The 17,206-nt window shown below is 32.4% G+C and overlaps 2 protein-coding genes across 3 annotated transcripts; one reads left to right on the forward strand and one right to left on the reverse strand.

Annotated features, from left to right (window-relative positions):
* Positions 1-1,553: 1,553 nt before the first annotated feature.
* Positions 1,554-8,054, forward strand: LOC141713497 (dolichyl-diphosphooligosaccharide--protein glycosyltransferase subunit 1A). The gene is made up of 10 exons (XM_074516933.1): positions 1,554-1,772; positions 2,214-2,258; positions 2,354-2,982; positions 3,069-3,210; positions 3,297-3,473; positions 4,495-4,563; positions 4,679-4,768; positions 6,429-6,587; positions 6,669-6,893; positions 7,629-8,054. Exons 1-10 carry the CDS (start codon positions 1,653-1,655, stop codon positions 7,815-7,817), a joined length of 1,845 nt encoding a protein of 614 aa, XP_074373034.1. The 5' UTR covers positions 1,554-1,652; the 3' UTR covers positions 7,818-8,054.
* A 2,057-nt stretch (positions 8,055-10,111) lies between these two features.
* On the reverse strand, positions 10,112-16,002 carry LOC141713498 (monosaccharide-sensing protein 2-like). 2 transcript variants are annotated; one of them, XM_074516934.1, is made up of 6 exons: positions 15,883-16,002; positions 15,568-15,664; positions 14,723-15,283; positions 13,097-14,034; positions 12,130-12,317; positions 10,112-10,827 (listed from the first exon to the last, which is right to left on the reverse strand). In XM_074516934.1, the coding sequence occupies exons 2-6, from the start codon at positions 15,644-15,646 to the stop codon at positions 10,383-10,385; spliced, it is 2,211 nt and encodes a 736-aa protein (XP_074373035.1). In that variant the 5' UTR covers positions 15,647-15,664; positions 15,883-16,002; the 3' UTR covers positions 10,112-10,382. The 2 variants fall into 2 exon arrangements, with proteins under 2 accessions (XP_074373035.1, XP_074373036.1); XM_074516935.1 differs by lacking the exon at positions 15,883-16,002 and adding an exon at positions 15,763-15,817.
* Between the last annotated feature and the right edge of the window lie 1,204 nt (positions 16,003-17,206).

Below are 17,206 nucleotides of genomic sequence, written 5' to 3' on the forward strand. Positions count from 1 at the left end.
TGATACTCCACTTGGAAAGGAGTATCACCTCGGATACTTCACTAGAAATGGCATATCACATTGATACTCCGCTACTAGAGGAGTATCTAGTAGATATTGAGGGCCAGTTGAAATGATGGTGGGTATTTTGGGTCATGACTATTAAAATATGGTTATTTAGGCCTTCACCCATCATAAATCTGATTTTTCAATCCATGGTTGGTATGTATTAATATTATATTTACCCTACTTTTCTTCTTTTACACAAAATTTAAAAAGAGAATGAAATTATTAAAATAATAATCATATTTTCTAAATTAAAAACTAATAATATTCTTAGATTGCAAATTATCCATAATTTTACTTTTTCTGTCAATTAAATAAAATTTGAATTTTTAGGGCAATAAAATTTTGACTTATGCTACCCACTATTTGTTATTTTGACTTTTTTAAAACCAAATTAGTTGAATTTTTACTCAAAAATTCACGAAAGAATGATTAAAATACCTCTTTTTAGAGGTTTTTTTATCCAAAATACTCATTCTAAAATAAGGTGCCCTAAATACACATCGGAGTATTAGGATGATACATCAATTTCAGCGGAGTATCAGGGTCATACTCTTTTTCAGTGGAGTATCAGGCCTCATACTCCACCGTTACAAGAGTATTGTGTATTTTTCTTTTGAAACTTAAATATTTACTTGATAATTTTATTATTTAAACATGTATAATATTTTATAATTTTTAATATGTTATAATTTAACAATTTCTCATCTGGGGTTTAAAAATATTTAAAAAATGAATTAAAGTAAAATCGATTTAAGATTTTGGGCACCTTAATCCCTAACTAAAGTGTGGACCCTAATTTAATAATTTTAAAATTTTAGATGATACTCTACCGACAAAAAAGTATCTCACGTGTTACTCTAATAACAAAAGAGAGTATATGGACCAATATTACACTGACAAATGAGTATCGGGCATGCTTGCAAAGGAATATCATAATTCCTATGTTAGTTACTAGAATATCAAGGTATTTTGAGTTGTTTAAAATTGTGAGCATGAGTGATAGTTATTTACAGCTTTTAACCCAAAATTCACACACCATTAAATAACAATTAATCACTTAATCTATATCTATATTATTATACTATAATAACCAGAATAGAGTATAATTTGATATACTTTTTTGGTTGGTTTGGTTATTCTCGTTTATAACCGTAAGATCTTTATAAACAAGTGATGTTATATTCAAATATTAAAAAAATATGCACTGCTCAAACTCCATGTTTGAACCCCGCCAATAACAAAAATTTATATTATTATTTATACATTACTAAATCTTTCAGGTTCGAACCCCACCAACATCGAATATTTATATTATTATTTATACACTACCAAAAATTCAGTTTTGAATCCCACCCAGAACAAATATTTAAATTGTTATTTATAAATATATTAATGAGGTAATGATAAAAAAATTTATTATATTTTTAAATAATATAAAAGTATTAATAAAGACAGGTGCATGGTAAAGCAACTATAAATAAACACAAAAAAAGAAGAAGAAATAAACTGAAATAAAGTAGCAACACACAGCACAAAATCTTATAAAACTTTGGAACAGATCGAGAGAGACCGAGAGAGAGAGAGAGAGACTGAGCAGAAGAAAAATGAAAGCCGGAATGAGTAGTAGAAGTACATGTACAATACTCTCTATAATTATAGCTGCTGCCGCTATTTTATCTTCACCTGTTGCATCCGATCTTGTCATCTCCAAGCTCGATCGCAGGGTTCGCTTTCCCTTTTTTTTAATTATCCTTCATTTTATTATTCATTTTCCTAGGGTTTATCTAATCGTACATATCTATAAATTATAATTAGTAATTTCAATTGTTGTTCAAATTAGTTATTGTGTTATTGTGATTTGTTTTCGATTCCGATTGTTTATATTTCATTTCTGCACATACTAATGTAAAAAATTATGTTATAATTAGTTTTCATATGGTTAAGGACTCTGTTGAATTAATTGATTGTAAAGGATAAAGGACTCCGTTCAATTAATTAATCATAATCGTAATCGACTTGATGTTTAGATGCATTGGACTACTTGTTACAAAATTAAGTAATTGTGAAGGACTCTATTGAATGTAATCGACTTGATGTTTAGATGCACATTGAACTACTTGTTAATGTACATACACACACGCTTATCGGATTATATGATGTTGCAGGTTGATCTCACATCACAGATTGTGCGTATCACATCCACTCTAAAGGTGCATATACATTCGTTATTAATGAATGTAATGGTAGTTGTGTATTTTAATGCATGGTGATTGTATATTTAGGATGTTTCATTAATTTGTTATAGGTGAAATGTACGGGTCCTGAGCCGGTATCGGACGTTTTGGTGGCTTTTCCGGAGCATCAAGCTAAATTTATGAATCTTCTTTTGGCTACGGCAAGTGAAGGCAAAGGGAAACCTTCTGTTGGAAGTGTTAGTATTAGGCCTGTTCAACCTGATGGAGTGCCCACATCGTACTCTTGGTTTTTGTTCACTTTACCGAAGCAATTGGGTAAAGGAGAAAGCCTTACCTTAAATGTTTTTGCAGCATTTACCCGTGTATTGCAGCCGTTCCCCGAGAAAATTACGCAAGGTGAAGATCAGATGGTAGTGTTCCAGGATAGCGCTTACTTCTTTTCTCCTTATTTAGTGAAGGCCCAATCTCTTAGTTTTAGATTGCCTGAAGCAAAAGTTGAATCTTTTACAAAAATTGAGAATACCAAACTATCTGCTTCTGAGATTAAATATGGGCCGTATGAGAATGTTCCCGCTTTCCAACAATCTCCTGTAGCAATCCATTTTGTTAGCAATCTTCCCTTTGCTATTGCTAAAGAGTTGGTGCGAGAGATAGAGGTGTCCCACTGGGGAAATGTGCAGGTCACTGAGCATTACAACCTTTTCCATGGAGGTGCTCAGAGCACTGGAGAATTTTCTAGGTCTGTGGATGTTAATTTTAATTACTTGCTAGTTGTATATTATGTGAACTGGAATCTTAATAATGAGTTTTTTTAATCTAAATCAGATTGGACTTTCAAGCTAGGGGAAAAGGTTCAGCAGCACTTAGGAGTCTTGTTGCAAAACTTCCAGTCCGAGCTCATTCTATTTATTATAGGGATGCAATTGGAAATATCTCAACATCTAACATATATGGTGATATGTCAAAGGTGGAAAATTGGCATATGCCCACATTTTTCATAATTAGTATCTTTATTTTTAATCTTTGACATACGTTATCATCTTCCCATTGCAGACTTTGTTGGAAATTGAACCTAGGTACCCGATGTTTGGAGGTTGGAGAACTTCTTTCACAATTGGATATGGGTTGCCCCTTCAGGATTACTTGTTCCATTCAGATGGAAAACGTCTTCTAAATTTCACTTTTGGTTGCCCAATGGATGATGTTGTAGTTGAGAAACTTTTAGTGAAGGTATGTGTAGGCTCAATTTAACTTGTTTTAAACTTGTGATGAGGAAATCAGCTGTCTGTGATACCTTTGCTATTAGTTGTTTTATCGGAAACAAATGATGTGATTTTAGTGGGCCCATTGACTTAGTCACGTGAAACATATACTCCTTAATTGTCAATCAAACGTAGTAACTGTAACAGATAATAAATGCGGGGATGTTTTCCAATTTTTGTCGATCCAAAATTTCCGGGCACATTTGGAAATTAAGTTAAATCTAGTCAATCCCTTCATAAAAGTACCTTAAAAGCACTTGTCCTTCCTGCTTATTAGCGGGTAATGAGTGCTGAAAGTGGCTAGATGCCTAGGCCTTCTTAGAGCTAAGTGCAAACACAGTGCACACTTTTAACAACGGTGAGGTTGTTTTCATTATGCTATGTAGATTGTGATTAGGTTCCAGTTTTAAAACTAATATAATGCTCGGCTTAACTAATGCTCAGAAGAATTGATGATAACTGTTGTAAAAAGTAGCTTGTTTGCAAGTTCAAAGTTCAAACTGATATTTTTCATATAATGCAATTATGTTTAGTAATTTTACATTCTTTTATTATATATATATATATAAATGTATAATAATATTGTGTTTACAATACAAATATTTGAATTAATCAAGATAAAATGTTTTTGTGGTAAATGGATTTGCAATTCATTAATGTACATAATGATTTTTTCGGAATATGTAGTGAATCCTACCTTCACATAAGTGCACTATTTGTCGTTATTAGTGAATTCTACAGGTTTGTAAGCTTTGTAGTTGAACAAAATCCTTCATATATACACACACTACTTTTCTAAAAGATTAATTTGCTGTTTTTAACTTCACAACAAATTAGTCAATTAGTACTTGCATTCTTTACATTTCTTGAGGCTTCATACTCTGTTACATATTTCTGTAGAGTTGAACCTTCACAACTGTATATTATGCATACCATGTGTCTAAAATGTTATATTTTTATTGTGTGTAACATAATTTTCTTCACTACAGATTGTTCTTCCTGAAGGTTCCACAGATATTTCTGCATCTGTTCCATTTCCAGTACAACAAAGCGCAGAGGTAATGCAGAAGTAAAGTTAAACTTGCATATTTTTCTTATGTTCCTATATAAATTAATATATGTTCTTTTTCCTACAGTATAGCCTTATGTTATGTTCAATATGTTTCATTGCAGACAAAATTTTCTCACTTAGATATGGTTGGTAGACCAGTGGTTGTATTAGAAAAAAGGAATGTCGTGCCTGAGCATAATCTGCCATTTCAGGTAGGTCACTTCTATTACATGCAATATATATCTCTGCAGCTAATTCCATACTAGATAAGGCCTGTGTTACTACGAGAAAAGTATACACTCAATGTAACATGTACATATTAAACTTTCAATAACCACCTGACATTTGATTGTATTCTAACTATAGCACATGACTGTCAAAACAAAAACTTACTTGCAGTTTCAAAATTCACATCGAATCATCTGATTTTTTTAACAAATCTTCGTATTTAAAATACTCACACATCCTTCTAAGGATTTGGCTATTTAGTTTATCTTTGAAGGTTGCATTGTGACAATGATTAAACTTTAAGTTTGTTTCTGAAATGAGGTGTCTACGCAAGATAAAACATTGAAACTTTAGGTGGTTATGTGAAATTCTCCCCTCAACTTTCTAGTGAAATATAAGACATAATCATGTGTTGTATATTATGCACGCCTAATTTGGATATGTTTTGAGTGATATACAACGAAGAAGTTTTCTCGGATTCCGTGAAGTATGGATTCAGTGACAAATGATATTTGATCTCAGCTTTTAGATGTAACGAAAAGACAAGGGGAATATGTATTTGTCTAGGGAACATAACATTGCATAGTGATAATAGAAGAAATTATGGTCTCTCAATAATATTAAACAGTTCAAACTCAAGATTCTACTACATAGCCTAGGAGCTGTGGGCGGGGTGCGCTAATCCCCCCCCCTCCCCGGCATCACAGGGAACTTCTAGCAAGTGAAGTGCATCATTCTACAAATTTCTAATCTTACTTGAATTGGTTATTTTGTGTTTTTAGGATAATGCTGCAGGTTCATATACATTTAAATTCTATTTTTTTTAAAATTATCTTAGTTATCTAGCGACTCTATAATATTTCACTTTTGTCTCCCTCAGGGCCTTGCCTTTATAAAGTTATATATTTATCTTATTTACACTGTATAAATAAATATGAATGAAATTTGTGATTTATATTATTTTGTGTTATTAAAAGATTTTGTTTTTCTTTAAATGCTGAAAACAGTTATCTTTTTTCCAAAATTTATCGAATATTCATCACTGTACTTGTTTTTGTAATAACTTTAAACGATTTATATATATATGTTATTTCTTAAAAATATAAATTGCGCAATTTAGCCCACCCTCACTTGGAATCCTTGCTAAGCCACAAAGTAGGTGCATTTTTGTTATCTTAAAGTAAGACATTAGTATTATTTCAGAACAAAATTATGATGTTGGTGGTGCATGGAAAATTTATATATTGTTCAGCTTTGGTGTAGTGATGCAGTACAACCCATTAGGAAGCCCAAAGAAACCATTTGGGAACATTATTCTAGGCTTTGGAAGCCCATTAGTTAGAGTATTCTAGATTTACTTAATTATATTAGTAATGATTTGTTAAATTAGGGCATAGCTATCTTTTAGAGTCTATTTAAATTAGGAATTTTTTTTAGGATTCTTATAAATATTGATTGACTATTGTAATCGAATTGGACTATAATTTTGTGATATTGAAAGTGTGTGAGAATTGTTTTACCCCAAAACCCTACTTTTAACCCTAGCCATGTATGTAGGCTTGCTGTTATGTTATGCAACAGGAATTTGGTAAAGTTGTTTAAGCTATTTGAATATTTATTTGGTGATCTGTTTTGGTTTCGCAGGTCCACTACAAGTTCAGCAAGTTTTCACTTCTTCGGGAGCCGTTAATGCTGATCACTGGGTTTTTCCTTCTATTTGTTGCCTGCATCACTTATATGAATGTAGACTTGACAATCTCAAAGTTTTCACCATCTTATTTAGCGAAGCTGCAGTGGGATGAGGTTTTTTAGCATATAAAATTCATTTGAATAATTTGCTAGAGGATATCATACTCCTGTAACTCGGTTGGCCATATTTTACAGGTCCAGGCAGCTATTCAGCATGTCCAGAACATTATTTATCGAAGCCTGACAATCCATGATAAGTTAGAAGGGTCCTTACGTGATCTCTCCAGAACAGGCGATGTTCAAGTTTGCAAAGCAGTTCGAAAAACAGCTGACAGCTCATTCAAGGAGCTTTCCAAAGAATTAAAGCCCTTGTTGACATTTTTGCAATCCTCTCCACAAGCTTTACCAATATTTTCCAAGGTCACAATGATATCTGTCTAGATTTATACTTCTATGATATCTCATGATTAATCCTTAAAACAATTGTGAACAACTTAAAAAAAAAGCAATACCTAAGTATTCTGTCCACATTGGAAGATATGGAATAAATTTCAATGAAGAAAATAATGTCTAAGAGAATGTAGTAAGGTTGCGGGTGGAAATTAATGTAGAGGCAAATTTGTTAGGACATAAATGTGGAGGAAACAGCGGGGGCAAGGAGTGACCATCTAAATAATACTAGAAGAAATCAAATATAGTTTAAACCTAAAGAATGGGAGAGAAAGGCGTATATGTGTTCGTACATAGTTCAAATCTCATTCTGTTGCCCACCTCATTTAAGTGAACACATCCTTCATTATAATAACTGTCAGTGTTTCAATTGTCAACTCAAGAGTATTTGATGTCTGTTGTACCTTGTCACGTAAAACAGAGGACGTTATTTTTTTTGTTTCTAATTTACATTATCTACACTTCCGAACTTTTATGCTGTTTTTTTGCTGCTTTTTTTCCCTTAAAAAAATGCATCGTACAAGGTCAAAGAGTTTAACTATAGCAAAAATCCCACAAACAAGTATATAAGTGCAGCCATGCAATATTCTTCGGTTACTTTCGATACTGTCATCTTGTGGATATGTATTCTTCCTTTATCACAATAGTGTTCTCTTTGTAGCTGTCGATTGTTTCTTTCTGATAGCTTATTGATTGCCTGATTAGGTGGATGATTTGGTTGCCAAGGAGAGAGACCTGCAGGAGAAGATGATGCTGAAACACTCTACAGTGGTGGACTCCTACGAGAAAAAATCTGGACGGGACATTGAAAACAAAATTGTTTCAATCCAGCAGAAAGTTTCGGTCTTGAGGAAGGAGCTTGATGAGCTTCTTGATATTATCGATGAGATCTAAGCAGCAACAGAATGAAACCTTTATATTTAGAATATTAGATGCCTTGATAATTTTAGTTGCCTAGTTTGGTGCTTTGCTCGTTAAAATTTTGTCGGAAGTCGGGAAGAAAACAAATGGTGATAGTTAAATTTTCAAATTCTTCCTTTCTTTACTTTGTTATATGGATTTCTGTATCCGTTGATGTAGAAATCTGAAATTTTCTCTTTTGATTTCTAATATTATTAAAGGAGTTGCATATATTACTATTTACTATTTAGCGCTCGAAATGTAATACATATTTTACATTGGGGAAGAACTTGTTACAGATTTTTTTAAGGTTTTAATTAATCAGTAAAGCTATCAGGAAGTCAGGTATTCAAGCATAATAGTGACTGGATGCCTAACTAATTCGAGCTTTTGAATTTCATGTAAAGCAAGTATACGTTTATGTTTAAAAGAATTTACAATTTACATCTATACTATATTATAATAAACGAAACATTAAAAGTTTGGTAGTCGGTCGGTACTTGCTGAAATTACTTAACTACCCTTAATTATTTATTATATATCTAATTGGTCAGTTAGTCGATCTTTCAATTCCAATTCTTATTGATATTAGAGTCAACTTTATCTATCAATTTAAATTCTATTTCATATCCAACTCTATATTATTATTAATTGATATTAAAGTCAACTTCTTCTACCAATTTTAAATTCTAATTCATATTTATTTCTATATTATTCTAATTGATATTTCGGATTAAGATAAATTTAAGCAAACTAAATTTAATTAGTTGAAATTAGTTGATATAATGTGCATCGGGTTAAGAAAAAATAATAATTACTACCGATCCGTCTCAAAAATTATACTATTGAATTAGAATAAACAAAATAATGTATATTATTCATCCAAGATAATTTTAATATAATTCAACCAACTAAAATAAAATCACATATATTAATTATTCGAGCTAAAATAAAATTATCTTATTGATCTGGACATAAAAAATTAAAATTAAACTAAATTTAATTAGTTGAATTTGGTCGCGATAATGGGCTTCGGGCTAAAATAAAATAAAGTAAACCACTAATACTGGATAAATCAAAATAATATCAAATTAAGCATAATTCGTATCTTATTGATATGAATCAAAAATTATCTTTTAACTGAACATAATCATAATCATAATTATTATTTTTAAAACATACATAAAATGATCAATAAAATTATATCGTTCAATCAGTATTATTATTTTTTTAAAATAGTTCTTATAATTTATCGATTAAGTAATAACATTTCTAAAATAATATTTTTGTTAAAGTTCCAACATAATAAAAACACTATATTTTTATTCTCAAAAAACTATAAAATCGCTATAATAATATTTTTTTAAAACTATGAACATAAATGTGTATCAATATAATTATCATGAAGTCATGTCATTTAAAAAGGTAGAAATAAAAAAAATAATGAACAAATATAAAAAGTTTAATTCAAAATATTTTTGTTTAAAAAAATATATAATATTAAAAAGTATTTCAAATGCTACGTGTCCTCTGATTGGTTACAATATCCCCTATATTCACTTAAACTTTTCCTATTTAACGATAAAAATATCTCAAATTGTCAAGTCAATCAATTGGATCAAATTTTGATAACCAATTTAATATTGTTATCCCTATTTTTTTAAAAAGTAGTAAAAGTGATATTCATTAATACGATGGCCCTGATACAATGAGATACCAAATTAATTAGTTTTTAAAACTTCAAAACTATATACTCAGTATCTTGACGTTGAATTCTGAGATGTTCCTAATTTTTTTAAATTATTACTAACCCACCCATTTATTCCTTAAAAGTAGCTTCTTGTCATTATCATTAGTATTAAAATATGCTTGCCCCACCTGACCGCACTAAAGTTTAATACTACATATTAACCTAATAGTAGTAATACTTTAAGCTTTTTGTTTTTTGACTTTTATGTCCCCCAAAAGTTGTTGGGAATTGCAAATTACTGTCTTGTTATGTTCTTTCTCAGCCAACACTTGCAAAACCTCTGAACTGTTTCTGCAAAGACTTGTAAACATGGGAATGTACATTAAATCCATAGCTGTTTCTTAAAAAAGTCAAAAAACAAAAAGCTGTCCCTGAATGCACATCAAGAGCCTTAGGAAAAATCAATGGGGGGAGGGGGGAGTAATTTGATCTTTTCACAGTTTTTTTGCTCCGGAAATTAAAAAAGAGCTCCGGAAATAACATTTCCTATAAACATAGCTTAGTGAAATTATATGTTTGTGACAATGCAGGGGCCATCTGGATGAATATATCAGATATTATGAAAGAAAATAGAATTACAAACAGATATTCATTTCAAATTATAATAATTAATTTGTAAGGACAAAAAAAACTATGAGATTAGTTCTTCACACCAAAGTTCAAAATTTGCGGACAGAAAATGAGTGCCATTCCTAGCATATCATTTTGAAGAACTGCTACCCATTTTCAATATCCTCGATTACTCCGGTTCATGACGGCACTATACAAAGCAGCAAAGAAGTCGCGGAAGAACTGAAAATCAGTTCTAATTACTCTGCTTTAGCATCATCGACCTGCCTTGCGCCAACAGCAAAGAACTCTGTAATAACTTCCAGAGGCATGCCTTTGGTTTCTGGAACCTTTGCATACACGAAGATCCAAGAAATAACGCATACAACAGCATAAATGCCAAAGACGCCAGCTAGTCCAATTGAAGTGAGCATCACAGGCAATGTGTAGGTCACAATGATGTCACATATCCAGTACACCAGAGCACATATGGCTATGCAAAGGCCTCTAACTCTTGTAGGGAATATTTCGGAGCAGAGGATACTCGGAATTGGTCCATATCCCATGACGAAGGAGCAGAAATAGACTATGACACATATGGTTGATATGATTGCATGAAGAACAGTTCCCAGATCGAAAACATTGCCAATGACCAGTACAACGAGTGAAACTATCAGCACGGGAATAGTTGTAAGCAGCAATGTCCTTCATTTAGTGGGAAAATAGCATGTTAATATCATAATTGAAAGAATAAAGATAAAGAGTAGCTGCTTAAAGATAGCACAGTTAAATGCAGGCAATGAATGTTATCAAGACTCTGCATTAATGAAGCATGTCAGCATCTCGCTAGAAATTTGAAAGGCGTGAACAAGAGATCGACACTGTCACGTCAATGGTTCCCAACTAATAGAACGGCTATGCACAATAATTTTACACAAACGTAAAATGGTACAAATTAATAGTCAACGTGTATAATAGTGTAACTACAATACACAGGAAACTTATATAACACGAAAAAGGAGTGGCTTGCGTTAGGTCAATTTCGGAAAACTAACACAGAACTTATTATAAGTTGATAGAGAATAACAACTTAACGAGATAAATTATAGAGAAAGAAGCATCTTACCTTGTTGCACGAAGGACATATATAATACAACACATCAAAGACAACTAAATAAACACTGGCCGTATGAATGAATGGTGATAATTTAAAATTTCCACTTCTTTTAAAATCTTACTTAGTAAATTATAAAGGAAATTTAGTGAAAGGTTACACCAAAGACAAAACATTTCCGCATAAAACAACGTTTATAGAAATCTATAAAAAAAATCAATATGATAGAACTTTACTATCATGATTCTCAAGGCCAGAGCATATAAAGCTTTCCACTTACTAATTAATCTATCAAAGATATAAACTAACAAGGGAGTAAGCATAGAGAATCTACTTTGTAGTGAAGCTTTAATCAAGATATTAATGACTATCTAAGTGTTAAATATTTGTTGTTAGTATTGATATTGGTATTGGTTAAATTTATTGTTGTCAATCGGTACGAAAAGTATCGTACGATTGAGGGGGAGTGTTAAAGAGTATAAGATTCTGTTCGGACCTTCCTCTGACACCTTGAGGTTTTAGAGCGACTGGTTACTTAACACTAAGGAATATATGACACAGGGAAGAGAGAAAGCTGGAAAAGAATATCCAAAACCGTATTTAAACGATTTCCACCTTTCTTTACGAGGTAGATCAAGTTGTGACACAAATTTAACACCATTTTTGCTAGCCTGAAATGTAATAAAATGACATAACAAAACCAGCATTTTAAACATAACTGCAAACTCAATGGGTTCAGTTGACATGCATCCAATGCATTTTGCACATGCAAGATTTTGCATATAACGCAAAGTTTGGTTTTCAGTTGAACATGTTTTAAATTAAAATTTCAGACAGTGATAGGTCAATATGTAAAGTACAGCATTATGGTTATATAAAGGCAACTAACTAACCTTCTGCCAGCAACATCCACAAATCTCATCGCAACAGCTATGCAGGGAAGCATTAGCAAGGTTGTAAATGCGCTAATAAGAAAAGATGCAGACTCAGAACCAATTCCCAAACTGGAAAGAAGAACCTCGACACCTGCTTGCTCTAGAATTTGTGGAGTGTAGTACATCACTCCGTTAATGCCAGAAAACTGCATGATCATTATAAAACACATAAGAAACGAGAAAGAAGAAGTCCCTCAAAATTACAAGGAACGCTATTTTGCAGTAAGTTTATAGAATGGTTTTACTAATAATTTAATTTCTGTGAGAACATAGAAATGACATGGTGATCTGAAGCATATAGCATAACATCTACCAAACAGATCGCGGAACATTATATTCTGATTCAATTATTATAATTTACTACATGTAGAAAAACAAGCAATATGTTCTGAGAAAAGGATATCTCGTCCGGAGTGTGAAGTTTAAGATTTTATACATGTAAATATATTTACATAACTATATCCATATAATTCTAAAATTAGTAATGTAATCTCCACAAAAAACTTATGACACAAGTTTAAAAGCGTTCAGAGCTCTCCTTTTAACAATAAGAGATTAAAAAATAGATAAATATAAATATTTGGAGCTTTCTAACCAAACTCAAAGTCAAACCCAATGTTTCAGTCGTACCACAATAGATAAATGCCAAGAAGTCTAATATAGTTCAAGAGGAAGTTTCTTAAGAACCTGTACCCGGAAACTACTTTTACAAGATAACATAAACAGATACTGGAGGCGATCATTATAATTGAGTGGAAAGGAACTAGATCAACCCACACAGAGTAATTGTAGTAGTGGTAATTAGGTCAAGCACTTCTTGCATTACATTAATTTAAGAAATAAACATAACAGAAAAACATAAATGACCAAAATACGCTAATCTAGTGAGATGAAGGATATAAGTTAAAGAAAAAAAGAATCCTACCTGTTGAAGCATTTGAATCCCAACCCCAACAACCAGTGCACGCCTCACCCCTGGTTCAAGAAGAGCGGACCATCCCACCCCTTGAGAAACAGTTTCAGATGGATGAACCATTGCTGGTCCAACTGGATGCTGCTGATTCATTAGGTCCTTTGAATAAAGAGCAGGCTGGCTTACAAGAGCAGCAGCCTGGATGTATTCACTCTCTGCAATCTCACCGCCAGGAAGGGAAACAATAGACCCTCTCCTGGACCCAGAAATCCCTTCCTCGTGCAAATAAATCCTTTTAAAGCCGCCTTCTTTTTCTCCATCGTCGCCTTGTCTCTCGGACCATTTCCATGCCAACTGCCAACCACCACCAATTCCCATACTATCTTCTCCTGCATGCCCTTGCATGAGACTGCTGTTGCGTCTAACACCAAGAATGCTACCATGTGAAGGGGGAGGAACCATGTCCTTTTCCGTTGCTTGACGAGAAATTAATGGGCTCTGCAAGTTATCGTCGGAGTCTTCACCACCAGCGTCAGTTGTATAATCTTCACCTTCTCGTTGTAGGCTCTCTTCATCCCATTGTTCAGGTTTAGTATGAGGATCAGCCATACTAAACATGCTTCCGAAATTCGGAAACAACATGCTCCGCATACTTCCTGGCTCGGGGAGTTTCTCATGGACACTTCCAAAGAGAGTCACGATAGGATCTACAAAAGACTTACCCTGGTTTACCATACTTCCATGGCGAGATGCAAGACCAATACTACCCTGTCGTGTGACAGGTTTGGCAACCCATGAGAGTCCTACTTCAGGTACATACAGTTTAATCTGCTCTTTTTCCGCTTCTGGATCTTGATCATCAGTAAGCTCATTTGCAGGGCCAATGATGTATTCTTCAATGGATGTATCAACACCAACTGCCAGACCTTCCACCAGCAAAGCCATCTCAGCTGTGGACAAAAGAAAGAACAACATCGTGAACACGACAAATTTATCATGTGTCAGCAAACTTAACATTAGGAGTAAAGTTGACAAATTTAGCAACATCTTTTCTTAAGAAGTAAAACAGTATTATACTCACTAGGAATAACTGAAGATTCTTTTCTAATTCAGAAATAACGTATATGTATGAAGCTACCAAATTTTCAAAAGGTTGTTCATATATGTCCTAAATAATATTATATGGTAAACAACAATGTTCAGAATAAAATCAAGCAAATCAAGGTGGATGACAACTTAATCAATACTAATTTTTGAAATTGGTTGTCCGCCATAAAGGATCAACAGTTGATAATATATCACATTGAGTTTATGTACCCTATAAAACTCGAGGATCAAGTAGTCCGCAATTCAGAAAATATTGGAGCATACTAAAGTAAGAATTCACTATCTTGACTTCTAAGATAGGTTTAATTTACTTTCCAAACCTAAAAAGGAAAGAAAGGCTTCTCCTTTTTGCGGAACTAAATATCGTCAGTGTAATAAGAAATTTAATGCCAGGTCCTGAATGAAAATCTCAGACTATCTATTATGTAGGCATATAGATCAAAATCAAGTCAAACTACCATATAATGCCAGATCACAGAGACTCTAACAATATCTGGTTCTCAAGGAAAAGCTATCTATAGAGATATATACCTGAGACATCTTCTCTGCCTCGCATTTTCTGTAAGACTCGTTTAGCCTCAAGCATCTTTCCTTTACTCACAAGCCATCGAGGAGATTCAGGCAAATAGAATACAACTAACAAGAAATAAACAATAGAGGGGGCAGAAAGAACTCCTAGCATCAATCGCCAACTTGGCGAGTCCATGAGTGACATTCCGAAAACCATACAGTATGCAAAAAACATTCCAGCAGAACCCAAAAATTGTGGTAGGGTGTTCAACAATCCTCTTATCTCAGATGGAGCAGTCTCAGATATATAAAGCGGGACTAGAGTAACTGCCAACCCTACTCCGAATCCATCCAGAAGCCTCGCTAAAAGAAGTGTATAGATGTTAGGAGACCACAACATTATCAAACCACTGATGAAATAGAACGTCGACGAAAGTATAAGCATTGGCCGTCGACCAACCCGATCCGATATACTTCCGGAACACGTTGTGATCAGTGTAGCTCCAATAAGTGACATGGCAACAACTAGTCCTTCTGCAGTAGTTCCCAAATGAAGTTCTTTCTTCGCATAAACAACAGCTCCTACAATTTCATTTACATAACTCATTAAACACCATTAAATCATACACAAATGAACCAACAAAAAAGAACAAACACACAACATAAACTAAAAAACCCAAATTCAATAACACAAATCTTGATAACATAACATATAATCCTACTCTAAAAATCAAATCCTTACTTAAAAAACCACAATTTCAAGAAAACCCAAAATCAAAATTTCGAAAAAAAATTAAAAATTTGATCTTGAAAACCAACATACTAAATTCACAACAAAATGGTATTAAATTCAATGAGATACATACCTGCAATAGTAGCATTATCCCAACCTTGCAAAAGATTACCAATTGTAGCAACAATTGCCACTAAAGCAGCTCCTTTCATCTTTACAGCAATTTAAAACTGAATTATCAAAATAAATACACAAATAAATTCAGATCACAACCCAAAAAAAGCAACAATCACTACCATAATTAGATCCATACATACAATTCACACACCTCACATCAAGAAGCTTTTTTACTCACCACCCAAATAACCAAAATTAAATACATGCACATATATATATAGGAAATAAATATAATGATAAAGCTTTACATAAATGGAAGATTATGACTTACCTTTGAAAAGCTCAAGACTTGTGCACAGAAATCAGTGGACTGTAGGCCACTCAGTACAAGTACAGAGAGAGAGAGACTGAAATGTAGGCCTTGATGCAAGAACTTAAATTTTTATGTATTACACACAAATATAATATTATATGTTTGTGGTATTTAATTTTTGAGAAATGTTAGGGGTCCCGAAGATTCCCGAAAACGTTTCTAAATATTGAGTTGTCGTATATTTAGAATGTTATTTTATAAAACAAAACGAAACGGTTTTCATGAATGAAAAGATATCACGTATTATTTGGAACATTTTTTAAATTGTAATATTCTTTAAAATTATTGTTCTAAAAATCCTGATTCAATCGATTAATTTTCTGTAAGGTACCTAATCGATTTATTTTTTGAGATTTGATTGATTCTTACATATATTTCTTTATTGGAGTATATATATTTTTTTATTAAAATTAAAAATACTATATTTAATTAAATATGAATAATTACAGAAATTATGATATAAAAAATATCTATTTGTTAATAAATAACTAATTATAATTATAATAATATAGTAAATATAATTTAATATTATAATACATGCGATTTTTACTTCAATTAATCTTTCTGATTAATCCCCAATTTTCAATTAATCTGAAATCGGTAACTCGACCCATCTTCCCCGATTCCCGATTCCCGATTTTTATAATATTATTTAAAAGAAGGAAATAGTGAGGTAATTAAATAAATAAAAGACGGGGGAAGAAAAGACAGCAAAGCAGAGATTGTTTTGGACCATGCTGACAAAAATACCTGCGAGTAAAAACAATTTAATATACAAGGAGGTTGGAGGGGCACTCAAATTATTGTTGATGAATATTATAAATTAAATGGGGGGATCTTTTTTTTGGCAAGTACAAACAGAGCTATACTAAAATTCTTTATAGGAAGTCTTATTCTTCATTTCTAGTGACTGTGAGTGCTTCACATAACTAGTGATAATAAATATCTATGCCCCAATAATTCTTGTTCGTCGGTCACATAGTTTACCAACTATGTCCTCATCATAAAATATCTGAAATCTTAAATATCGGAATTTTTTTGGTGATGTTTCGGGACAAGAATTCAATCACATTAACATAATTTTATTATTAAAACACTTATTATGATCTATTTACCCAAATTAACTTTTACCATAAAAATAAATTTGACTAATATGATTGCACCATAAAAAATTGTGCATGTTAATAGTGAGTCGAGCATTCAAAAATCGTAGTGGTGTATTTGGGGTGTATTCAATGGGAATTTTAAAAGATTTTAATTTTTTTTGAAAATTTTAGGTTAT

The sequence above is a fragment of the Apium graveolens genome, chromosome 3 (assembly GCF_009905375.1).
Source record: "Apium graveolens cultivar Ventura chromosome 3, ASM990537v1, whole genome shotgun sequence".
Taxonomy (NCBI): Eukaryota; Viridiplantae; Streptophyta; class Magnoliopsida; order Apiales; family Apiaceae; genus Apium; species Apium graveolens.

Bases quoted from the DNA above. Each gene is read 5' to 3' on its own strand.
- LOC141713497 (XM_074516933.1), top strand. From the start codon at position 1,653: ATGAAAGCCGGAATGAGTAGTAGAAGTACATGTACAATACTCTCTATA. The intron at 4,564-4,678 runs GTAATGCAGAAG...GTTTCATTGCAG, and splicing joins CAGTACAACAAAGCGCAGAG to ACAAAATTTTCTCACTTAGA. The intron at 4,769-6,428 runs GTAGGTCACTTC...TTGGTTTCGCAG, and splicing joins AGCATAATCTGCCATTTCAG to GTCCACTACAAGTTCAGCAA.
- LOC141713498 (XM_074516934.1), bottom strand. From the start codon at position 15,646: ATGAAAGGAGCTGCTTTAGTGGCAATTGTTGCTACAATTGGTAATCTT. The intron at 12,318-13,096 runs GTAGGATTCTTT...ATGATCATGCAG, and splicing joins GGATTCAAATGCTTCAACAG to TTTTCTGGCATTAACGGAGT. The intron at 10,828-12,129 runs GTTAGTTAGTTG...CACTAAATGAAG, and splicing joins GTGGATGTTGCTGGCAGAAG to GACATTGCTGCTTACAACTA.